This window comes from Chlorocebus sabaeus, chromosome 23 (genome assembly GCF_047675955.1).
Source record: "Chlorocebus sabaeus isolate Y175 chromosome 23, mChlSab1.0.hap1, whole genome shotgun sequence".
Classification (NCBI taxonomy): domain Eukaryota; kingdom Metazoa; phylum Chordata; class Mammalia; order Primates; family Cercopithecidae; genus Chlorocebus; species Chlorocebus sabaeus.
This window is the reverse complement of record NC_132926.1, coordinates 22107169-22133325: the sequence shown is the minus strand read 5'-3', so window position 1 is coordinate 22133325 and position 26157 is coordinate 22107169. Positions and strand designations below refer to the sequence as shown.

At 47.5% G+C, this 26157-nt stretch overlaps 1 protein-coding gene across 5 annotated transcripts in view; it reads right to left on the bottom strand.

Annotated features, from left to right (window-relative positions):
• Window positions 1-26157, bottom strand: part of CCNJL (cyclin J like) — a 61625-nt gene that overhangs the window by 15304 nt on the left and 20164 nt on the right. For 4 of the 5 annotated variants that reach the window (XM_073010547.1, XM_008015189.3, XM_038005280.2 and 1 more), the window contains exon 3: window positions 14696-14909. In XM_073010547.1, coding sequence (XP_072866648.1) covers window positions 14696-14909 — 214 coding nt within the window. Of the gene's footprint in view, window positions 1-14695; window positions 14910-21500; window positions 24120-26157 lie in introns of those variants that run through there. The other variant, XM_038005282.2, reaches the window with a different exon arrangement.

The following is a 26157-nucleotide window of genomic DNA, read 5'->3' as shown; positions in this document are numbered from 1 at the left end:
GTGCCTGTGGGGAGTGCTATGCAGTCAGGTGGCAAGGACAGAAGAGGAAAGAGAAAGTTCTGGCTGAAAGGGCTTTTTCCCAGCTTTGCAGGCTTTGCTGGCAAGGGAGGCGAGCATCCCGGGAGTGGAAGCCCAGGCAGGGCCAGGCTCAATAGACACCTTTCTGATGCTAATGCTTTTTTCCCTCAGATTCTTCCTTTCTAAAGGGGAGAAAAGTAGCCTCAGAAAAGGGAGAACTTCTACCAGCTTTATTTATGGCCTTGGAGCCAGTGTGACCAGGGACAGCCAGGATTCTGGGGGAAGTCCCCATCAGAAACAGGCAGGCATGTCCTGGGGCAGGGGCAGGGCAGGGGCTCAAGTGCCAGTTTCCCATCCTCACTCCTGGTATCATCTGTGTGATCTTGGGCAATCACCTGGAAACCCACACCTCACAGGGCAGTAGGGACGGCGCAAGGAGCATCCCAGGTAACATGATGGGCATGTGGGAGGTGCTCTATAAATGGTAGCAGCTGCTGTATTATTTACTGAACATGGTATTCTTTGCACTCCAGACCCAGGATCTTCTCAAGTCCTGTTAGCTAGACATATTTTCTTACAGGTTCTGAAACGAGCTGAAAAAAGCCCAACAAAAGACTCCCCTACCCTTACCCAACTCCACAGTCCAGGCTGTGCTGGAATGCATGGAGTGGACTAGAGTCGTTACAGCTTCCTTTCCCCAGGACTGTGACCTTGAACTCTGACCTCCTGCTGGTGATTTCCAGGCTCACAGTCAGGGAGGAAGAAAGGGGAGTGAGCGTTGCATCCAAGGCCTTTCCTAGATGTCCCCCCTCCCCAGGGTGGGACTTTTCTCAGGTCACCCAGTTGGGTAGCAAGAGGCAGAGAATCCACACACCAGGATGTGATCTCTGGGAGGGCGGAGAGCTTCGTTCAGCACTTGGTTCGCTGCTGCATCCCAGGCCCAACACACAGCAGGCATCAAATGTGCTGGCAGCCCCTGGAACACACCTCCATTTACTGTGGGGTTGGGTGGGCTGGGGGTCCATGAACTGTGCTTGCTATGCCCTTAACAGATGCTCTCAGTTGATTCTGGCAACAACCCTGGGAGGTTGGGGGTGTTTCCCACATGGAAACAGAAGCTCAGAAAGGTCGAGTTACCTCAATCTCCCAGCTGGTAAAGGACAAAGCAGCATTTAAAAGTCTGTCTGTCTGCTCCATGAGGGTAGGGACCAAATCTGTCTTGTAGAACACCACAGATCCTGTTCACCTAGCACAGCCTCTAGCATAAAATTAATAACAAATAGCTTCTGTGTATTTTAAAAAATGAATGAATAAATGATTCCAAAGTCCCGAGCTTTCTACATTATAGGCAGGAAACCTTATATACAGTCACAAGGCCCCCTGCAATCCTACAAGCTCCATAATGAGTGTATCTATCTAGGTGGAGGAACTCCTATGGATGTGGGTGTCAGGCTAGTTTCAGCTTCACCCCATCCAACCCTGTTCTCCACAAATGCTCTTAATTTTTAAGATTAAAAAAAACTGTTTACTTGTTGAAGAGATAGCGCCTCACTATGTTGCCCAGGCTGGTCTTGAACTCCTGGGCTCCAGCGATCCTCCTACTCGAGCTTCCCAAAGTGCTGGGATTACAGGCATGCACCACGACGTTTGGCCCTTCCACAAATCCTCTTGATTTCAATCTCCCCTTTGCTTATGCTACTTAGCAACATAATTCCAGAGCCTTTCCACTAAAGAGCTATATGATCAACAGGACTTACTGTTTTCTTCTAATGATAGCATTTAAGTCAAAGGAGTGGCTCTCTAACAGGAAACTTTTTGTACTGTAGGTGCTCCCCAGCCTGACCTTTTTTTTAAAAAACAAAAACCCTCTTTGACTTCTTGCAGTTATTGAAGGCAAGAAAGGTGCTTCCTACTCTTTGCAATAAAAGGCACTGCTCATACGCCCAGCAGACAAGTGTCTTTCCGAGAAACCAGGGGAGACAGATTTTGAGCAATTGATGGAGAGGGTGTGAAATTACTCTGAGGACGCCACGCTCTGGCAGGCTGTTTTTACTGTGTAAGGCAGTGCAGCGGGCCGGGCACACACTCGGATGATGACTGTCCTGGATTCTACAGAGGGGCAGCCACTTACTAGCCATGTGGTCTGGGATAAGTCACAACTTCTTGGACCTGTGCTTTCTCATCTGTGAAATGGAAAGAAGACAAGTAGACAGAATTGTGGTGAGGGTGACATGACGGCTTAGTGTGCTCAGAACAGTGCTCTTTATAAACCTGTGCTCAATTCAGACCCAGCCCTGAAACAACAGTCACAGATACAATGACGGTGGTTTGGTGTCTGGATGAGATTTGGTGTGGGGGAGAGAGAAAGCCAGGGACAAAGCTAGAAAATCCTGCATCTGGAAGACAGTGCTTCAGTGGTGCTCAAGGAAGGGAGAAAGCTGTGGGGACCACAAGGGTTGGAGGCCAGGTAGCCTCCCCTTCCCACTCTGCTCTTAAGGACCTGCTGTAGCCGCATCCAAGATTTCTGGCCCCTTTCTGATCCTGTAGTTAGGAAACATCCCGGAGAAAGAGGCCTCCAAAACCAGCCATTCCTGGGCTTCCAAGGTCCGCTGGGTAGACCTGGCGTGAAGGTGGCTCTGGGTACCCTGCCTGGCTGAGCTGCCTTTCTCCCTCAGGAAATAAAGAAAAAGCTCTCTTCCTCTCCTTCCTCTCTCGAGAGCAGGGCTGCATCTCCCGTCTCTGGCACAGAGTAGGCCTTGATAAATAATCAGTGAACGGATGGAAGGACGGATGGATGAAAGAATGGACGCAAGCCCATTTCGGACAGGCTGAATCAGTTCCTGGGCCCAATTTTACAAAAACAGAGACCAGGGTGAGGTTGTGGGTGGCTGTTTTCTTTAGGAGGAAATTGTGAAAATGCCTCCCAGGTCAGAGGTGGCATTCAGCCAGCTGGGTCACCCACGGGCTTCCCTTCTTGCTGGGAGGACTTCCCTGTGTCAGGAAGGAGAAACTGCCGTGATGACGTCACAATGCGGCCTCAGGCAATCCCTGGTTCCTTTGTGCTCCGCTTTACACGCGACCCAAATAAGTGTCACTGACTGAAAGCAGGGCCTGCGGGGCGGGGGCCATTCGTAAGGCGTATTCCTGGCGTCCCACAAGTGCTTCTGTCCTCGTATGGAGGATGGGGTTATGCAGCTATCTCCTGTCACGAAGGTTTTGGTGTCACTGCTTTAAAGAAAGTTCACTCCTAACTAACCAGGGGCTACCTCTGGCCCAGGGGGCTGCTGTGCTGACTGTGTGGGCACTGGGGACCCTGATCCTTTGTTCTGACCCCTGCAGGGAGCAGGGAGAAGGAAGAGGAGAGACCATCTTGGGTACCGCCCTTGAGGTTCAGAGGGGAGACGCTTCCAGATACAAGAGCTGGTCCTGAGGGCTGATGTTTTAATCGTGGTCAGCACAAATGCTGCTCTGCTGGCTCAGAAGGAAGCGTGCCCAGGAGTCTCCCAGCAATCTCTCCGTGTTCTGACCTGAGTCTTCCTGGCACAGCCAAGGAAGGACATGGTCTTGCTGTACAACGAGGGCCATAGTTGTACAGTGGCTGAGAGCCACAGAGTCAACCCCAAGGTGACAACCTGGGTCCCCATTACTAGCCACATCCTAGCTGTATGCTTTTAGGGAAGTGTCCTAAAAGTGTCCTAACTGACTGGGCCTCGGATTCTTCCTCTGATATTTGGGGATAATACAACTACAGCCTACCTTATAGAATTGTTTTGAGGATTCAATTGGTAAATCTGTGTAAAAAATTCAGAACACTGTGTGACATATAGGCTGGGCACAGTGACTCATGCTTGTAATCCCAGCACTTTGGGAGGCCAGGGCAGGCAGATCACTTGAGGCCAGGAGTTCAAGACCAGCCTGAACAATATGTTGAAACCCTGTCTCTCCTAAAAATATAAAAATTAGCTGGGTGTGGTGGTGGACACCGGTAGTTCCTGCTACTCGGGAGGCTAAGACAGAAGAATTGTTGGAACCTGGGAGGTGGAGGTTGCGGTGAACCAAGACCGTGCCACTGCACTCCAGCCTGGGCGACAGAGTGAGACAGTGTCTCAAAAAAAAAAAAAAAAAAAACAACAACAGCAGGGCCTGGTGGTGTGCATGAGCCTGTGGTCCCAGGTACTGGGAGGTTGAGGTGCAGGGAGCCGCGATCATGCTACTGCACTCCAGCCTGAGTGACAGAGTGAGATCCTGCCTCAAAAAGATAAAAATAAACACTCAAGAAACATTAACTATCCCATCACCACTGAGGCTAGGATTTACCCTCTGCCCCCAGGTTCCGATTACAGAAAAGAGGAATGTAGTGAGATTACAAGTGTTTTTATTTTGTTATTTTTAGTTTTTCTCATCTTCTGGTTTTCTACAGGAATAAATATTACTCTCCTGCTGATAAAAAACACCTTAAACTCCTCAGAAGGCAAGACCCTGCTGCTGGGAATCTAGAAGCCAGAGCTAGCAGAATAACTGCCAGAGAACGTTCCAGAACGTAGGTCTGCTCCAGTCCAAGAATATCTCAGCATGAACCTGTTGTACAAGTACCTACAAGTCGGGAGGCCTCAGACTTCCCTAGAAAAGTCCCAGAAACCCCACCATGTCGGTGACAAAGAAGAGACTTTTCCTGTCTAGACACCTCAATGCTTGTAATTAAAATTAAGATTTCAGAGGTGGAGGGAGGCAACACACACTCCTTGAAGGAAATCTCAAAAATCGAGGCAAATGCTCCACACATAAAAATAATCTCTAATCTCAGCACCATGCAATAGAACAGGTCGACGTATCTCTTTGGAGTCTGAAACGGATTTCAAAATCAAACAAAGGTGCCCTGCCGGTGCTAGCTATCACAACCGACAATACTGATAGGTAAATGCCTGGATGGTGAGGGGTGGGGCTGCTGTGATCAGGGGCTCCTGAACACCGCATGTTCAATTAATTCGTGCAGCTTGAAATACAGCCCTCACTTCCAGAAAATAAAAATAAAATGTAAATTTAAAAAAGCCATGCAGAGCCCAGAAAGGCCCTGGACAAACAGGTCTGGGTGTTAAACTTGCTAAGGCAAATTGAACAATTTAAGAGTTTCCGGCCCAGCCAGCTGCCTGACAGGGAGTTTACACAAAATCCCTCCCCTGAAATAGCTCTAAGCCTGCCAGTCTGCAGAGAAGGGAACAGGAAATGGAAAATCACCATGTCCTCCGCTCACTGTGCTGTGACATTCGAGCCCCGTGCCCAGATTTGCTCAGCATGGCCCTCACTAATGTGACAGACCACCCTTCCCAGTTGCCCCAAGCCGCATGGCCACCACCCAAACGGCACTGATTAGAGATGCGACACTGATGTCATGGCAGTCTTTCGGAAGAAAGATAAGCAATAGTCACTTTAATTGCACACATCAAATGTGAGACCTGTTCTGATTCCTGAAATGTTCACACATTGAAAGGCTCAAGCATTTCAAATGCTCCCCACGGCAGGGAGGAAATGGAGTTTCCTCCTGGCCACTCTTGCATGAGATGTAGGGAGCTATTAAATTATCTCCTGCAAGGGCGCTGCCACGTTTCCTTGCAGATTTAGGTTTAATTCTATCAATACATCTCATGTTCTGTCAGAAATACACCCCTAAGGCCGGGCGTGGTGGCTCAAGCCTGTAATCCCAGCACTTTGGGAGGCTGAGATGGGCGGATCACAAGGTCAGGAGATCGAGACCATCCTGGCTAACACAGTGAAACCCCGTCTCTACTAAAAAATGCAAAAAAACTAGCCGGGCGAGTTGGCAGGCACCTGTAGTCCCAGCTACTTGGGAGGCTGAGGCAGGAGAATGGCGTAAACCCAGGAGGCGGAGCTTGCAGTGAGCTGAGATCTGGCCACTGCACTCCAGCCTGGGCAACAGAGCGAGACGCCGTCTCAAAAAAATAAATAAATAAAAAATAAAAATATAAAAAAAAAGAAATACACCCCTGAAAAAGACCACCTGGAAATATTGCCCCATTTGCAGCTGCTGCCTACATTCAGAGCCGTGGAGGCATCTCAAGCATTCCCAGCTTTGGGGAGAGCTGATGTGTTTAACTTCTCCAGGCTAGGAAGCAGCATATTTGTTCATCCTTGTGGACCAAAAAGGATTAAGACTGCTCTCAAGTTTCTGAAATCTCCAATGGGGAGACCCCATCCCGCCCCCTGCCTTGTCAAAGAAGTTGCTTTTCAGAAGCAACAGTTGCCAAGTAATCAAAGCAGAGGTGAGTGGGCGATGGAGGATGCAGGGGGAGTGACGCTGGTTTACTGGGAGGAAGACAGGTCTCTTCTAGAATCTCCTGAAGCCCCACTGCAAGTATCTGGCAGGCAATAGCTTTTAGTGGTATCTGCCCTAAGACATGAGGCTTAACAAGCACTAAAAGCAATCGGTCTGGAAAGGATTCCCTGTCTGTGCTTCCTGGACAGGGCAACGGAGAAATGCAGGGCAAAGGCACTCGTGGCTGGGAGCACAGAAGAAAAGCTCCAAGTGGACACGGGTGAGGGGCCAGGATAGAGAAGAGACACTGCTTGTTCTTTTATAGTTTATTGTTTAGGTACAGAATCAGTCAAATAAATGTTTTTCTAGAAGGCAGCTGTGCTTACCACTATGCCACCGATGTTAACAGTTCCAAAGCCTCCCACAAATAAAGTTTAAATTTAGGGAAAACAGATCTCATCAGCTGTTGGTTGAGTTAAAACTTCCATAAGGCAATTTGGCACTACTTATCAAAATCTTCACTGTACCTACCTGTTGACCAAAACAATTCCACCTCTGGGAATTTATCTTACAGACAGACTCATGCAAGTTTGCAAAGATATAGGGAAAAAGCCAGTCACTGTCATATTGTGTATAGCAGTGAAAAACACAGATGGCAACCTAAATGTCCAAAAAGAGGGAAATCCTTACATAAATGACAGTGTTTATAAAACAAAGAACTTTGCAGTCAATAAAAAGAGTGAAGTAAATCCACAAGGGCTAATGGAAAAAGAGGGGTTCCCTAACATACTATGAAGAAAGCACCTTTAGCAGTAACCCAGCTGTGTAAATATATCCAGTCAATTTTTGTTATTCATGTCAGTTATGCGCTATAAAGCCATTGTGAAAACTGAATTAGTGAATACTGAACCACTGCTCCTAGGGGAAGGTACAAGGTTAGGTTCCTGCAAGCCTCTGATCACATTTCATCAACTGATCAGCCTATAACTTTGTGTTGTGTATTTGTTTAATATATTAATTCATTAATATTGAACTCATGGCCAACAGCGTTATAACTTCTGCCTGAACAAAGCTCCTCCAACAGAGACTTTTTTCTACAAGGCACATTACAGCCTTCTTGACCTTGGGAGCTCTAGACAGCACTTCAACCCTGTTCTTGGAGACTTGTTGACATCAAAATCACCAACAAAAAGCACAAAAATATGAAAAATGTCGCACTAAGTCCACTAAAAACACATTTGTTTACAGCGTGAGAGGTGAAAGAAGAAGGCAGAGTGCTTCTTACTGGATCTCGGCTTGGAATAAGGGTATGGGTCAATCCATGTGGGACACACGGCTCTGCGCGTGTTTGCGAAGCACCACAAAAGCGCTGCCACTGATTCCAGGTTTACAAAAGAATTTTTTTGTTTTTGTTTTTTTTTGAGACAGAGTCTCGCTCTGTCATCCAGGCTGTGGTGCAGTGGCGTGATCTTGGCTCACTGCAACCTCTGCCTCTCGGGTTCACGCCATTCTCCTCCCTCAGCCTCCCGAGTAGCTGGGATTACAGGTGCCCACTACCACACCCGGCTAATTTTTTTTGTATTTTTAGTAGAGATGGGGTTTCTCCATGTTGGCCAGGCTGGTCTTGAACTTCTGACCTCAGGCGATCCACTCGTCTCGGCCTCCCAAAGTGCTAGGATTACAGGCGTGAGCCACCGCGCCCGGCCTACAAAAGAGTTTTAGCAAGTAGGCAAATTCACAAGAACAGAATCTGTGAATAATGAGAATCAACTGTGTGTTTGTATAACCATGGAGCAATTCCAAAAAAATACACCAGATGAAAATGAGAAGACACAAGAAACAGTTCCCAGGGGTTACCTCTGGATAGTGGGATGGGAAAAGGATTTTTATTTTATTCTTTGGATCTCACTTTACAAGTGAGTATAATAATTGTAATTTTAAAAATCTATAGTAAGGGCCCGGTCCGGTGGCTCACGCTTGTAATCCCAGCACTTTGGGAGTCCGAGGCGGGCAGATTGTTTGAGGTCAGGTGTTCGAGACTAGCCTGGCCAACATGGTGAAACCCCGTCTCTACTAAAAATAAAAAAATGAGCCAGATGTGGTGGTGTGTGCCCGTAATCCCGGCTACTGAATCCCCAGCTGAAGCACGAGAATCACTTGAACCCAGGAGGCAGAGCTTGCGATGAGCCAAGATCACGCCGCTGCACTCCAGCCTGGGTGACAGGGTGAGACTTTGCCTCAAAAAAAAAAAAAAAAAAAAATCTATAGTAAGGAGATGGGCCTTTTCACAGGTAAGCTCAGCACAGCATGACTGACTCACAGAGCTAAGGGACCCTGCTCTGCAGGAGGACCAGAGCCAGGGAGGGGGGCTTTCCCACCGCCCCCCCTGAAAGAAAGGCCATGCCACCACCTCCTGCCAGACACTTCTCTCTCCTCTCCCCTAGGGAGGAGGACAGGGGCCAGCACAAAGGTCAGCATAGGATGTGGCCCCACCGACAGAAACCAGAAGTCAGAACTTTACTGTAAGAGTCAGATCTATCAGCCTCACCTTCCACTGCTTTTCACAGACAACAGGCAGTGGGCCAGGGGCAGGAGGGGCTCAGAGGACAGAGGAAAACCACTCACCAATGAGAAACCTTGTTTTCTCAGGGACAGGCTCAGGCTCAGAGTCTGGAAGTGACAGTGAAAGAAAACAGACGTTTGCAAAGAAAAAGTACGATGGAACTGCAATTAGATGGGGAAGGAAAAGGAAGAATGGAAAAGGAAGGAAGAGAGGGAATCTGGCAGTTTCGTTCACTGAGTAGTGTGTAGGGGTGTAATCTATGATTCATTTTCCCCCCATAAATGAAAATAAGTTTATTTTCCCAATTATGAAAACACATCTAGGTTTGGAAGGATTTGTGCTTTTTGATTTTTTGTTTTTTGGGGTTTTTTTTTGAGACAGAGTCTTGCCCTGTCGCCTTGGCTGGAGTGCAGTGGTGTAATCTTGGCTCACTGCAACCTCCGCCTCCCAGGTTCAAGCAATTCTTCCACCTCAGCCTCCTGAGTAGGTGGGATTACAGGTGCATGCTACCGTGCCTGGCTAACTTTTGGAATTTTTAGTAGAGATGGGTTTTCACCATGTTGGCCAGGCTGGTCTTGAACTTCTGATCTCAAGTGATCCGCCCGCCTCGGCCTCCTAAAGTGCTGGGATTACAGGCGTGAGCCACCGTGCCCGGCTGAGGTCTGGAAGGATTCACACAAAACTGTGGGAGTGGGACTGCGAGCAAAGGGGAGAAACTGATTTTTCGCACTAGGTACTTCTGTACCTTTCAGTTTTTTTGTGTTTGTTTGTTTTGAGATAGAGTCTGGCTCTGTTGCCCAGGCTGGAGTGTAGTGTCAAGATCTCAGCTCGCTTCAGCCTCCACCTCCTGGGCTCAAGAGTTCCTCCCACCTCAGCCTCCCAAGGAGCTGGGACTACAAGCATGTGCCACCACATCTGGCTAAATTCTTTCAGATTTTTAAAAGTAAAAATGTATCTCACACTTCTGGTACAAAATAATAAGGTCTTACAGTTAAAGCCTAGCTACCCTAGCAAAAGGTCACCTCTTGCCCTCCTGGCTTTCTCCCCAACCCTCCCTCACCTCCTCAGGCTGGTCCACGCCCTGGGGCCAAAGACTCAACACTGCAGCCATCTCCAGGCAGCAACCACCAAGCAAAAGCAAAACTCCAAAGTGTTTCAAAAACTCCAACATAAAATTACCACACGACCTGTAATCCAACCCACAGGTATATACCCAAAAGAATCTGAAACCAGTGTTCAAATATAACTGGTACCCGAATGTTCACTGCAGCACTGTTCACAATAGCCAAAAGGTGAACACAACCTAAACATCCATCAACAGATGACTGGATAAACACAATGTGGGATATACAGTGGAATATTATTCAGTCATAAAAAGAAATGAAGGCCGGGCGCGGTGGCTCACTCCTGTAATCCCAGCACTTTGTGGGGCCGAGGCGGGTGAATCACCCGAGGTCAGGAGTTCGAGACTAACCTGGCCAACACGGTGAAACCCTGTCTCTACTAAGGATACAAAATTAGCTGGGTGTAGTGGCATACACCTATAGTCTCAGCTACTCAGGGCGGTGGGACGGGGGGCGGGGGCAGCGCTGAAGCAGGAGAATTGCCTGAACCTGGGAGGTTGCAATGAGCTGAGATCGTGCCATTGCACTCTCGCCTGGGTGATAAGAGCGAAACTCCGTTTCAAAAAAAAAAAAAGAAAAGAAAAAAAAAAGAAGGAAGTACTGATACATGCTGCAAAGTGGATGATCCTTCAAAATTCTGTATGAAGTGAACAACGCTAGACACAAATGGTCACATATTGTATAATCCCCTTTATATAAAATAGCCAGAATAGATGAATCCATACAGACAGAAAGCAGATTAGTGGCTGCCAGAACTGGGCGTTAGGAAGAAAAGGCAAGTGACTGCTTAATGAGTACAAAGGTTCCTTTTAAGGTGATAAAAATGTTCTGGAAGTAGACAGAGCATGAAGGTGCTAAACACCATTAAACTGTACACTTTAAAATGGTTAAAATCCTGAATTTTATGTTGTGGTATGAATTTTCTCTCTCTCTCTCTCTCTCTCTTTTTTTCTTTTCTGAGACAAGGTCTTGTTCTCTCACCCAGGTGGGAGGGCAGTGGCATGATCTCAGCTCACTGAAACCTCTGCTTCCCGGGCTCAAGCAATTCTCCAGCCTCAGCCTCCCATGTAGCTGGGACTACAGGCACGAGCCACCAACACCCAGCTAATTTTTGTGAGTGTTTTTTTTTTTTTTTTTTTTTTTTAGTAGAGACAGTGTTTCTCCATGTTGGCCAGGCTAGTCTCGAACTGCTGGCCTCAAGGGATCTGCCTGCCTCAGCCTCCCAAAGTGCTGGGATTACAGGTGTGAGCTACTGCGCCTGGTTGTATTTTTCTTAATTAAAAACAAACAAACAAACAAAAAAACCACACACACAACCCCACACTACAAGTTGGGCAAGTTTCGTGGCCTCTCTGAACCTATAAAAGGGGCGGGTGACAGCACGACCGCATAGACTGGTCGTGAGGATCCATGTGATGTGTGTAAAGTGCCTGGCATGGGGTCCAGCATGTAGAAAGAGAACAGTAAGGAATGAAGCCACAGCCGCTGTGATGCCAGTGATTCGGGGGCACTGCCAAAGCCAACTCACCTGAAGTCATGGGATTCCCATGTTGTCAAATTATCCTTTTAATTAAAAAACAGGAACAACAAAAAGACATTGCAGGAGGGGTGCTGCATAAGATGAAAGATTAAAGAAGAGGGAGGCTCAACTTCATTTACAGTATGGTGACCTCTATACTACATTTATAGTACAGTTCTATCCTGTGTTAAGACAGGAGACGCAAACAATGCACTCTGAGGGACAGAGGGTGTCTGCCACGCGTCCACCGTGGAATGACGAAATGCTCTCGCTTCTTCTGCCTTCTCCTGTGGCAGAATCTCCTGCAGACACGGGCCCCTGGCTAAGCCCTGTTCGACGGGGCAGAAGGGGTTGTGGGTAGGTGAGAAGATCCTACCTCTGCTTCCTGTCTATCTGGGTTTTTTGTTTTGTTTTTTTTTTTTTTTGAGACAGAGTTTTGCTCTTGTTACCCAGCCTGGAGTGCAGTGGCGCCATCTCGGCTCACTGCAACCTCCCCCTCCCGGGTTCAAGCGATTCTCCTGCCTCAGCCTCCTGAGTAGCTGGGATTATAGGTGCCCATCACGCCTGGCTAATTGCTTTTCTTTTTCTGAGATGGAGTTTCGTTCTTGTTGCCCAAGCTGGAATGCAATGGCGCGATCTCAACTCACCGCAACCTCCGCCTCCCTGGTTCAAGCGATTCTCCTGCCTCAGCTTCCTGAGTAGCTGGCATTACAGGCATGCGCCACCATGCCCAGCTAATGTTGTATTTTTAGTAGAGATGGGGTTTCTCCATGTTGGTCAGGCTGGTTTCAAACTTCTGACCTCAGGTGATCCACCCAGCCTGGCTAATTTTTTTTTGTATTTTTAGGAGAGACAAGGTTTCATCATGTTGGCTGGGCTAATCTCGAACTCATGACCTCAGGTGATCCACCTGCCTCTGCCTCCCAAGGTGTTGGGATTATAGGCGTGAGCCACCACGCCTGGCCTTCCTATCTATCTGGAAGCAGATTTAAAAACCTGAGATTGACAGGTGGGGGGGCAAGAACCCCAGCTCTTCTTATCTCAGAATAATTTTGTACCGAATTATCAGATCTCCAGACTTCGTGAGGCAAGGTGATGTCCCTCGTGGCCCACAATGGCCTGGGGAGAGGGGAGGAGGGAAGAATAGGATTTCAGGCTGTCATGGAAACTTTTCTTCCCTCTGGTCTCTGCAGCATATGGCAGGTGTCCTGAAAAATCATTCCTGCTGCCCGAGGCTGTGCTGCCCTCAGACACGTGGGTGGGGGCGTCTGCCTCTCCGTCTGAAACACCCCCTCCCTCCGCCAAGGCGGCAGCAGCACAAAGGAGTCTCCAGTGTGTGCCTCACATCCCAGCTCCCCAGACAGATGCTCGGGGAGAGCTTCCATGGCCCCATGGAAATATACGTCCCCTGCCCCCAGCAGGCCTCGATGCAGTCCATAGATCACAGACAGCAGCAGGCCAAAGGCTGTGGCGTGAATTTCTCCTGTGCTGCTTGAAATATGATGCCCGGTGTGCCCTCCACTGCCGGAGGTGTTTCACAAGCCCCACAGATGAAAAGGAGCTGCACGTTGATTTGGGGTGCTGAGACAGGCTGGACACCCAGCAAGACTGGCTCCCATGTGTAACAAGGGAGTCCAGTCAGCCCAAGGTAGAGAAAAATCACCACATGTGGGGCTGTGAGCCTAAAGCAGCCAATGGGATCATGAACAACAGCAGGTAAAAGATGCCAGCGTGGAGAACGAGACAGAATTCTGAAAACTCTAAATCTGTGCTTCTGGAACCGGGTGATCGTGCCCACGGGGTTTATGGCAGCCTGCCAAAAAGCAGACACAGCCACAGAAGAAAGTGGGTGCCACAGTCCTGCAGCACGAAGCAGGATGAAGGATGGTGGGGCAGGGAGGGGAAATGAATAATGAAATACGACAGAAACATATCTCAGAGGAGAATGTAAAATCTGACTGTCAAGGATAAAGTACCAGATGTCAAAGAAATGTCCTAATTGTACCTGGCCACTTTGAGCCTGAGGCCTCTGGGGCATTCCATTCCTCTGCATTAGGGCAACCTAGAGAAGTGGAGAGGCCCGGCTCTTAAGGGACCATTAGCACCATTAGTTTCATTGACTCCACAAATTATTTTTGAGGTCTTACCATGTGCCAAGCTCCTTTCCATCCCTGAAACCTGTTATCCATGGGGGTGGGGGGATAGTTGTTAATTTAAAGCACATGACGCTGAGGGTCTGCATACTTGGGAGGCCTCACCTGCTGAGGGCAGTGGGGGAAGGTTTTCACAGGGATATAGAGCCTGAGTGATGTTTAACCAGAATCAGGTGGGCAGCGGGAGGGCGGGAGCAGCAATCCAGGCAGAGGGAACAGCATGTGCAAAGCTCTATGACAAGAGAGGACTTGGCCAGTGTGGCTGGAACCCAGGAAGTGATGAGGAGAAAGGCACAGGTCAAAGAGGCAGGGACTCAAGGGTTGGTCTTTATCCTAAGACTGCCAGGAAACCATGGGCTGATGTTAAGTGGCAGGGTGGCATGGCAGAACTGTGTTTTAAGGAGATCATCCAAGTAGCAGCGAATTAACACAGTAATCCCTACCAAGGCAGACAGACAGATGGTCAAAGCTATGCTGTGTTTTTAGTGAGGCCTGTTTGGAAGGTGCAAACCCCAAGAAGGCTGTGCCCAGGCCTGGTGACCACACAACGGGTCCTGCTTAGGTCCAAATCAAGCAGCCACATTTCAAAACACCTCTAAGAACAGTGGTTGCTAGGGTTCCCCTCCTAGCACCTTTAGATCCCCCATACCAGGAAGCAGGAGACAGGAGGTTGAGGGCACAGGTGCTGGCACCATGCAGTTCTGGGCTCAAATCTTATCTGCCATATACTACCCAGGCAGCCCCAAACCGGCTTCTTCACCTCTCTGTGCTTCAGTAAAGTAGGGTACACTAACAGTATCTGTCTCCTAGGGCTACCGTGTGGATTAATTGAGACAAGCTGCTAACACCCTTATCACTTGGTCTGGTACATTACAGATGCTAAAAAACGTTACATCTAAAAATATTGATGCTAAAAAACGCTCAGTGAAGGATGAACATATAAGACGTGCAAAGACCGTCAAAATGTAAAGTGATCTGGAAGCAGCCAGGCGCAATGAGTGGGAGGAGACCGCACAAGCGCGGAGGAAGACGTAGGTTTTCGCTTACTTGCAAGCAGGAGGCAGGAGACAGCCACGGTGTAGAGCTGCTTGGAGGTGCTGACATTGTAGCGATCCATGAAGTGGTCCAGCAGGTAGACGGCCAGGTGCCGGGCTGCAGGGCAGAGCTGGCAGTGGCTGCTCAGCAGGGTCAGGATGTCCACGAAGAACCGGCGGCTCTTCAGGAGTGGGGAGTGGGCTCGGAAGGTGGGCAGCTTCAGTTCCTGGAGGACAGGTGGGGCGGAGGGATGACGGTCAGGGCTGCCTCCCGAGAGTCTCGGCTGTCCCAGGAAATGGGACCTTAGGGCCTGCCTGCTGACTGAATGCGAGGCAACGACTCTCTCCATACTCTTATTAAAGTTTTCCTGCGAGTCCCAGGATGGCAGCCCCTCCTGGGCTATCTCCCATCTGCTTTCACTAAGCACAGGCTCATAAAGTATCAGGGACCTAGAGGATGACAGAGGAAGCCAGTCATTCCTTCCCAGGGGAAAGGTTTGCTATTTGAGATACACAAGGTCATAAAGGAATAAAGGCCTTGGAGTCTGAGGTCTAAGTCCAAATTCCTTTTTTCCCCCAGGGTCTGGTCTGAATTAACACATCCAAATTCTGATTCCACTACTCAGTCAAGTTGTGTGACCCTGGTCACCTGCCATCACCTTTGTTTCCTCCTCAGGAGCTGAGAGCTAAATTTAAAATGTATGCAAAATGCCTAGCACACCTGTGACCTCTGAGGATCCACGTCTAATTCTTTCTGAGGGTAGGATTACGAGGGATGGGTTTTTGAAAAAAATCAACCTAAAAGTGTTGTTGAAATAATGGTACAAGGAACTCCCAAATACCCTTCACCTCAATTCCCTAATTTTTCACATTTGCCTTCTTTCTCTCTACATGCATAATACATGTTTTTTTCTAAAAGTAAGTTCAGATATCACGATACTTCCCACACCCCCAGGAGGTGACTAGATGACTTTTACTTCTACTTTGCAATTTACATACTGCCACATTACCTCATTTTATTTGTCTAACTCAAGAAAAACCAATAAAAGATATCCAACCAACCAAGATTTTTACAACATAAAAATGTTCTTATATGCAGTATCTCTCATATTTACCATTTAATCAAAGTAGATTAGACACTGTTTTTTTTTTTTTTTTTTTCCTTGTTTTGTTAGAGAGGAGTCACCCCCTGTTACCCAGGCTGGAGTGCAGTGGTGCAATCACAGCTCACAGAAGCCTTGAACTTCTGGACTCAAGCAGTCCTCCCACCGTGGCCTCCCAAGTAGCTAGGACTACAGGCATGCACCACTGCACCCAGCTCATTGTTTCTGTACTTTTTGTAGAGACAGGGGTCTCATTGTGTTGCCTGTGATGGTCTCAAACTCCTGGCCTCAAGTGATCCCTCCCACCTTGGCCTTCTAAAGCGCTGGGATTATAGGCCTGAGCCATCATGCCCAGCCTAGACACTACCTGTTTAGGAAATGTCTTTGCAACATCTTGCCAAAGAAGGAAACTAAAAAGAAGTGAAATAGAAGGAAAACAGGAAATAAGTTGGCAGAAAAGGAATGTGAAAGCTCACTTGTGGCAGGCTCACAAGGGGATGAGACTGAAACAAATTGGTGCCTCTCTTCTATAGAACACCTCTCTCTTAACCCTGTAGCTTACTCAACTAGCAGCAGATCCAGGACTAGAAAGGGATATCTGCTCAATAATTCATTCCTTCAAGAGCTATTCATTCATTCATTTCACTCAGTAAGTACCAAGTACGTTCTCTACACTGGGCGTTATCTAGGCACTGGGATACAATCTGGAATAAGATAGATACAGACCTAAATGTAAGACTTACAACGATAAAACTCTCAGAAGAAAACAGGAGGAAATATTTATGGCCTTAGATTAAGCAATGGTTTCTTAGATATGACACTAAAACAAGAGGCAATCAAGGGAAAAATACAGAAGTTGAATTTCAAAACTTAAAGTGTTTGTGCTTCCAAAGACACCATCCAGAAAGTAAAAAGACAATCTGCAAAATGGAGGAAAATATTTGAAAATCACTTGTTAATAAAAGACTGTATCCAGAACATATAAAGAACTCTTACAGTTCAACAATAAAAAGGCAAAACAACCCAATTTAAAAATGGGCAATGAACTGACCAGGCAGTTCTCCAAAGAAAGTATGAAAATGACTAACAAACACAAGAAAAGGTGCCCAACATTACTAATCATTAGGGAAATGCAAATTAAAACCTCGGTAAGATACCACCTCATACTCATTAGAATGGTTGTTGTAAAAAAAAATCAATACAAAACTGAAACGTATATACAAGTGCTGGATAGGGGCAAATGGGAACCCTCATATACTGCTGGTGGGTAAGCAAAATGGTGCAGCCACTGTGGGAAACAGTCTGGAAGCTCCTTAAAATGTTAAACGTAGGGTTCTCACATGACCCAGCCATTCCAGTCCTTGGTATATATATACGTAAGAGAAATGAAAACATACAGCCACACAAAGACTTGTATATGAATACTCACAGCAGCATCATTCCTAACAGTTCCCAAGTAGAAACAACGCAAACGCTTATCAACTGATGAATGGATAAACGAAATGCAATGTATCCATACAATAGAATATTACACGTTACAACAGGGACGAATCTCGAAAACATTATGTTAAGTGAAAAAAGCCAGTCGTAAAAGGCCACATATTATATAATTCTGTTTATATGAAATGTCCAGAATAGGCAAATCCATACAAACAGAAAGTAGATTAGTGGTTGCCAGAGGTTAGGGGTCACAGTTAATGGGAAATAACTGCTAATGGGTATATGGGGTTTCTTTTTGGAGTTATAAAGCTCTTCTGTCATTAGACAGTGGTGATGGTTGTACAGCTCTGTGAATACACAAACCACTAAACTGCACATTTTAATTTTTTTTATTTTTAATGTTGTGGGTACATAGTAGGTGTATAGATTTGTGGGGTATAGGAGACGTTTTGATACAGGCATGCAATGTGAAGTAATCACATCATGGAGAATGGGGTATCCATCCCCGCAAGCATTTATCCTTTGTGTTACAAACAATCTAATCACACTCTTTTAGTTATTTTGAAATGTACAATTAAGATATTATTGACTATAGTCACCCCATTGTGCAATAACCCCACAACCCCCACTACCATTCCCAACCTGTGGTAACCATCCTTCTATTCTCTATGTCCATGAGTTCAATTGTTTTGAATTTTAGATTTCACAGATAAGTGAGAACATGTGAAGTTCGTCTTTCTGTGCCTGGCTTATTTCACTTAATATAATGATCTCCAGTTCCATCCATGTTGCAAATGACAGGATCTCACTCTTTTTTTATGGTTGAATAGTACTCCACTGTGTGTATGTAACACATCTTCTTTATCCATTTATCTGTTGATGGACATTTAGGTTGCTTAATTGCACGTTAAAAAAACTAAATTTTGGCTAGGTGTAGTGGCTCACACCTATAATCCCAGCACTTTGGGAGGCTGAGGCGGGTGGATCGCTTGAGTTCAGGAGTTTGAGACTAGCCTGGGCAACATGGCAAAACCCCATTTCTACAAAAAAATAAAAAAATTAGCCTGTGTGGTGGTGCGTGCCTGTAGTCCCAGCTACTTGGGAGGCTGAGGTGTGAGGATCATTTGAGCACAGGAAGAGGAGGTTGCAGTGACCTGAGATTATGTCACTGCACTCCAGCCTGGACAAAGGAGCCAGACCCTGTCTCAAAAAAAAAAAGAAAAAAGAAAGTGAATTTTATGATATGTGAATTGTTATATCTCAATAAAGCTGCTATAAAAAAAATAAGACAGACGTATCACCCACAGTCATGGAGTCCATGGTCCAACAAGGGAGAGAGGTGGCAATCCAGCAACAAGACAGTTGCAGAATTCCAAGCTGTGATGAACTAATACTGCACAGGAAAGCCCCAGATGCCCTGGGAGGCCCCATCGTCTCTGGAGGGGAGGGAGGCCTGTGTCCTGAAAGTGAGGCTGGGTTTAGATTTCACACTGATCACTTCTCCTCTGGCCTGATCCTCCAGAGAGCTCAGAGGCCAGGACTCAGCTATTTTCGCAGCCCTAGAGCTTTGCTCATGGAACGCTCTCAAAGCCTGAATAAATTATTTCTTCTCCCTTATATTTAATGAAGAAATGGAGTTTCAAAAAGTCCCTGAGTCCCTGGGCTTTATCTAACTAGCAACAGATCTGAATTAGAAGACTTTCAAAGTATCCCTTTTTTCAACTTTTTTTTTTTTTAATTGCTTGGGTTTAACAGAGAATTTTTTTTGTTTTGTTTTTTTGTTTTTTTGTTAAGTCATGGAGCTTGGCTGGGTGCTGTGGCTCACACCTGTAATCCCAGCACTTTGGGAGGCGGAGGCAGTTGGATCACCCGAGGTCAGGAGTTCAAGACCAGCCTGGGCAACATGGTGAAACTCCCGTCTCTACTAAAAATATAAAAATTAGCTGGGTGTGGTGGCGTGTGTCTGTAATCCTAGCTACCCAGAAGGCTGAGGGAGGAGAATCACTTGAACCTGGTAGAGTGGAGGTTGCAGTGAGCTGAGATCGTGCCACTGCACTCCAGCTTGGGTGACAGAGCAAGACTCCGTCTCTAAATAAATAAATAAATAAATAAATAAATAAATAAATAAATAAGTCATGGGGAGCTCTTTTAGCCCTAGCTTAATTTCTTTAAGGAAAAGACCTGATGTATTTGTATATTCTTCATCTTCCAGGTTTGATGAATTTATGCGGCCACTATGGAGTTCAAACTCCTTGAGGGCAGGTCTGGGTCTCCTTTGCACATCACTGTTACTTCAGCACCCCAGTGTGATGAGAACAGGGTTAAGTGCCTAATAACTAGCTGTTGAAGGAAAGAAGGGGTAGGGAGGGAGGGAGGGAGAGGCAGTAAAGAAAGCAAGGAAAGAATTGCAGTGGTAGATACAGAAAGTCCTGGCCTACAGAGGGAAGTCGTGACCAGCTCTATAGAGTAGCAAGTCTGTGGGAACTTCAAAGAAGACAGATTGAGCCAAGTTGTACAATTTACCTGTTGAAGATGCAGGAAAGGTAAGGATCTCACTAGGAGAAACAGCACCTGCAAAGCCACACAAGTATCCCATCTGGGGAACAGTCAGCCAGGCAGGGTGTGCCTGGACGCAGGCTGGAAACGTGGGCAGTGGCCCAGCTTTCATGCCCTATTAAGAAAACTGCCTTGCCCTACTCTGAGGGCAACAGAAACTGAAGGGATTAGAGCAGGGCACTGGCTTGGTCTGAGCAGCCTTGCATAGAGATCTCTTGGCCAGCTTCTTCCTAGGGTAAGGCCAGACAGCTGGTAGCAGCAGCCAGTGTGGGGCTGCAGCTCCCCTCAACAGTGCTCCCACCTTCCAGCAGCTCCCACCAGATTGCAGGCTACGTGGGTATTTCCTCTAAGCACAGGGCTCTAAGTTCAGGGTCATGACAAGAAGCAGCCACAGTCACAGATCCTTGGTGTCTGGTGGGCTGCAGCTGCCGGAAATTAGCCTTAGCCAAGTGACCTCTGGCCAGGCCACGCTGCCTTCATCAGTGCAGTCCAAAGCCCCAAAACACAAGTCAGATAGGCAACGTCTTGACCTCCCTTCCCACACAACTGGCCAAGCGCAAAGTCTTCTAGATTTTCCCTTGAGCCAAGTGAGACAAGAGAGCTCAAGGCAACACAAAGAACGTCTTTCCTGTACATGCTCCTGGAAAAAGGGTCCTTCGCCTTGAGCAGATTCTCGAAGAAAGACATTGGTGCATAAAAGAAAAAGTTATGGACCAGGTGCGGTGGCTCATGCCTGTAATCCAAGCACTGTGGGAGGCCAAGGTGGGCGGATCGCTTGAGGCCAGGAGTTGAAGACCAGCCTGGCCATCATGGCAAAACCCCATCTCTACTAAAAATACAAAAATTAGCTAGGCGTGGCGGTGCACACCTGTGGTCCCAGTTATACGGGAGGCTGAGGCACGAGAATCACTTGAACCCGGGAAGCAGAGGTTGCAGTGAGCCAATATTGTACCACTGCACTCCAGCCTGGGTGACAGGGTGAGACTCTGTCTTAAAAAAAAAAAAAAAAAAAAAAAGGCAAAGAAAAGAAAACAGGAAAAGTTATGGACCACTGGAATGCACAGCAATACATGTCAAGAAGGGGTTAGTAGGTACAGCGTGCTGGAAGGGGCTGGTCTCAAGAGGGCAGGATTTTGAAGCTAGAACACTGGCTCCCTGGGATGCTCTTTCTCCCTATGTCTGTTTGTCCCTCAAATACTGATTTAAATGTCACTTCCTAAGACTTCTCTGACCTCTCCATCATTCCAAATCAGGTTCCCCTTACTCTCTTAGTAGTCTCTTTTTTGTGGTCAAAAATTTACTTATTTATGTAGCTGGCACAGATGCAGACATTCAATAAATATGTGTTGAATAAAAAAGAATAAATAGAGTCACTCCCTGTGCCAACCCCCTCACCTCCCGCCCCCACATCCCGGAGATTAGCTTGATACCTACAGAGTGTGAGGTCAGGCAGTTCTGGGTCGGAATCTAATTCCACTATTGACTTAACCTTGGGCATGTGAACTGACCCTCAGTGTCCTTATCTGAGAAATGGGGGTCACGCTGCCGTAAATGCAGAGTACTTGGCGATAACAGCAGCTCAGCAAGCCTAGTGGCCCTTCCTCTTCCCTCAAGCTGGGGAATCAAGTCTCAGAGAAGTTGAATTGATCTACCTCTGTCAAAGGCTCTTCGGGCTTTCAAAGAAACCTGCTTTGAGAAACATGCAACAAGGCTTCCTACCTTAGAGCTGAGGCGCCTCCATCCGTGTGTCCTCTGCAGAGCCCCCAAACCAAGCAGAATTAGCAGCTCTGAGCCTCAGCTTGTTCTCCTCACTGGGCAAAGGGAGATTCTTTGGCATAGAAATAACAACGTAGGACTGCAGCATGCCTATCCTGTTTAGTTTGAGAATCCAACTGATCACTTCGCTAACCCAATTACGGGTGCGGGGAAGGCATTCATTATAAGGGCTTTGCTCTAAGGGACTGCATTCCTCTCCAGGCACTCTTGACCTAAGTCCACTTGGAGGCCGCAGCAGCGCACTGCAGGAAGCCAGCCCCTCTGCTGAGTGGCCTGGATTCCAGAAACAAAAGAGCAGCCTGCCCTATGGCGGCTTCTAAAGCTCTCCCCAGATTAGGCGGGCGCTTGGCAGGCACTCAGCAATCAGGCAGGCGCTGGGCGGGCAGGAACCCGGCCAGGCAGGGTGACCTTCCCCTCAGCATGCCTGGCAGGGCCACAGGCGGCGTGAGTGTGGGCAGCAGAAAGGCTGGGGGAGGCTGGAGAAGAAGGGGGCTGAGGTGGGAGGGGAGGGAAGGGCAGAGGCTTCCTGATCACTTTCCCTCCCCAGCTGTTGGCCCTTGATCACCTGACTCCCGGAAGCCCATCTGCCGCAGGAGTAGCTAGAGACGAACAGGTGGAGGCACAGACAGATGGCCGTGGTGGAGTTCTGGGAAAAAGAATTCCACCTTACAAAAACCCCTGCTTTTGTCATCACAGTCCTTTATTATTATCATTTTTTAACATAATAGCTATGGGCTAGCAAAAACGAAGAAAGAGATAACATCAAAATATTAACAGTGGCTACAGAGGGGAGACTGGGGTGGGCACTGAGATCTTGCATGATTTTCATGATCATGCTTTTCAAAAGCCTGAATTTTTCAAAAATGCTCAATGCATAGCCACTTTTTTACTTCAGTTACTATGTGTTCAGTTTGGAAACAAACAAAAAGACTAGATACCCACTGTATGAAGGCCCAGCTCAAAATTTATCCCCAAGGATTTCCTAGCAACCCCACATCATCCCTTTAACAAAATCAGCCCTGTCATAGTAACACCCCATGCCCAGTAAGTGTCCCACTTCATCTCCCTACAATGCAAAGCCCCTTTCAGAGGAATTTTCCATTTTTTTCTTTTCCTTTCTTTTTATTTTTACTAATTGTGAATTATATGTTCACTGATGAATCTTAAAAAGAATAACCAACGTCATTCATAATCCCTCACTTAGAAGGATTCAGAGAGAAGTACTACTAGGTTCTACCTGGATTCTTCAGATAGTTCTTTGTGCAAACTCACATAAAATGCCATAGCAATCTACAACTGCTTCCCACTCCCCACTCAGAGAGCATGGGGAACAATGTTTGCAATGGCTGCCTAGTTTTTCACTGTAAGGTTGTGCCATGACGTCATCAAATCCAGATTTTGGGCATGCAGGCTGTTTCTCTTCCTTAGGGTCCCTGTTCAGACCATTCCTCAGAGGCCATCCCTGACCTCCCTCCTACCCAGCAGCCTCCTGTGGACTTCCCACCACCAGCAGTCACTGCACATTGAAGCGTGTTTAGGAACTATCCCCTGCCCCCCACAGAAGGGGGTCTCCGTGAGGGAGGGAGCTGCTTTTCTCTCCTGCCCTTGGCCATACCCTTGGTCCCTGGCACAGAGTAAGGGCTAATCAGTAGCGGCTGGCTGAGTGAATGGATGTCTGAATAAATGGAGAGTGTTTTGAGGAATTTTCCCTCTGCCTGTGGCCCTCTATGCCCTCCCTTCCCCTCGGGGCTCCCTTATCCACCCTGGCTTCCTTCTTTAGGGTAACCCATGGTAGGGGTCACTGCCCTCCCGCAAGTGTGAAGCCCCAATGTGACATGTGAGCCAGCATTTCTGAGACCAGAGGAGCCATTGTGGGGGAAGAAGAGGTAGCTGCCCCTTTAGAAACCACTCTCCTTGCTGCCCAAGAGTTTTGCCTGGGGGTTGTCAAGCAGAAAGAGGATTATCTGAGAGGGAAAGTGCCCTGGGAAAGGCTAAGGACTCATGAATCGCAGCCCACCTAAAGCCCCAAACTGAGCTACACGAGAGAGACAGAGAGGCAGCAGGGCTGCCTGGACAGGTCTCCGAAGATTCCAGGCAAGTGTCCGGTCCTCGGCTGCGCTTCCCAAACCCTGTCCGCAGGTGCTGACCTTGGCAGAGTGGCAAACACTTCCTGTACCTGTGCCAGGCTTAGACGTGCCCAGGAGTGCAGGTGAGGCCAGGTGAAATGCAGTCACTCAAGACCCTGGGCCCACAGCCAGATGTGCAGGGCAGACAAGAGACCCACACTTCTCACTGCTGCATCGCCGGGGAGGGGAGCGGGAGGAGAAAATTCAGCACGTGCTCTTCACACGCAGGCTTTGAAGGCATTTTGAGGCTAACCTCAGAGGGGTTAGAAGGTGACATGTACTATGAAAGTTCCGCCAAGCACCCTTGTTTTCTTCTATTAGGGGAGGAAATGAAGTCCTCAGTTTAACCTTTAGTGTCCTGCACTGCATTATTTTCTTCTAATTGCCTTGAGGTTTTACTTCTCATTATTAATCTACTCTTCCTTCAGATCTCAGCTTATAAGTCACTTCTTTTTTTTTTTTTTTTTTTTTTTTTTTGAGACAAGAGTCTTGCTCTGTTGCCCAGGCTGGAGTACAGTGGCATGATCTCAGTTCACTGCAACCTCTACCCCCCAGGTTCAAGTGATTCTCCTGCCTCAGCCTCCCAAGTAGCTGGGATTACAGGCGCCCACCACCACACCCAGCTAATTTTCGTAATTTTCAGTAGAGACGGGGTTTTCACCATGTTGGCCAGGCTGGTCTTGAACTCCTGACCTCAACTGATCCGCCCGCCTCGGCCTCCCAAAGTGCTGAGATTACAGACGTGAGCTACCATGCCTGGCCTAAAAGTCACTTCTGAAAAAGGTGTTTCAGGCTCATGCTTCTGTGAGATGCTCCCCAAGCACTGAGGACTTTTTTTATCTACTCATTCATTCACTCTTACTGTCTTCCTGCCTGCTAGACTATAACCACCATGAGGGCAGGGACTGGGCTTGTCTTGTCCAGCTCTGTGACCCCAATACCTGATACAAAAGGAACACTTGATAATTACCAAAACCTCCAGATTTCAGGAATGGCAAATACTTGAACAGGTAAGAAAAAAAATTATTTGTTCCTGATCTTAGGTTGTATAAACCTATTTATCATAATGAGCAATTCCCAGTACTAATGAAGACCAGTGAGGAGGCACAAGAAACGGGTCAGGGGCTGGGTGCGGTGACTCACACCAGTAATGGCAACACTCTGGGAGGCTGAGACAGGAGGAACGCTTGATGAGACCAGCCTGGGCAACACGGAAACACCCCGTCTTTACAAAAAAAAGAAAGAAAGAAACTGAGGGAGTTGGATTCCAGCAGAAAGAGAAAGCTCTGTCCTTGCTTTGGGGTGACATGTGCCTCAGTCCACCCAAAACCAACAGTGGGTTTCCACGGAGGAAGCGGGTCAGTGTTTATGGAGAAGTGGAAGCTTCAAAAATTAGAAACTATGCATCTAGCAGTCATTTTTCAAAGGCAATGTTTCCCAATGTGTGTTCTGTGGCACACCAGTCCCAAGTTATGCTACCTGAGAAAAAGGGTTCTGTGGGCCACAGTTTGGAGAAACACTGCATACTACATTGCTCCCTAAAGGAAGCCTATAGCCCAGTAGAGGTCCTGAAACATTTGTTTGGAAAAAAAACTAATATAACTTTGGAAAACTCTAGGTTGAATTTATCCACAGGACACTCCTCCTGCCCTCCTCCTTCTTGAGGGGCAGAGTAACAATATCCCAGAAAGCTGACTCTGAGAAAAGGTGCTTGAGGGTGCTGGCTGCGGGGCACTGGTATGCTGGAGAAAACGAAACTCCGCCGCATCCACGAGACGAGACTCGCAAAAATCCCTGGCGTGATGCCTAATCATCTGATGATTCTAAGCCTAGACATTTACTGAAAAGCTTGCTGAGATTAAGAACCACATCTTTCACCTACAGAAATGCCCCGGTAAGAACGTCCCCATGGCCATGGCATCAGGAGCCTAGGAGAGGCTTACAAAAAGCACATGCCAGCTCACAGAAGCCCCAGGCAGCCAAGTGCCGGGTGTCCTGCCTTGGGAGGTGCAGGCGCCCATCTCTTATATATTATGTATATAATATAGTGACTTCCCAGGGGTGGGGAACCAGCAGGTTGTTTAAGGAGGGGTGAACTGGCCCAACTTGGAAATGGAGCAGGTCAAACTCCCATGCCGATCACTACTGGGATCACACCTCTGAATAGTCGCTGCACTCAAGCCCGGGCATCACAGTAAGACCCCCGTCTCTTTACAAAACAAAACAAAACAAAAACGCTAAACTGCTTCCGCCTTGGAAACCCTCTGTTGCTACTTGGTAGACTGAGGCACGTGCCATCCTAGGGCAGGAAGGACACAGTCTTCTCTTTCCCCTGAAGTTGAGCTCCTCCAGCTTCTCATACCTTCCCGCAAGTCTTCATGAGTATTTGGAATTGCTCAATATGATGAATAGTTTTATAGAGCCTTTTGAGATGTATAGATATATCTACATATACAGATAGATATACATTAAAA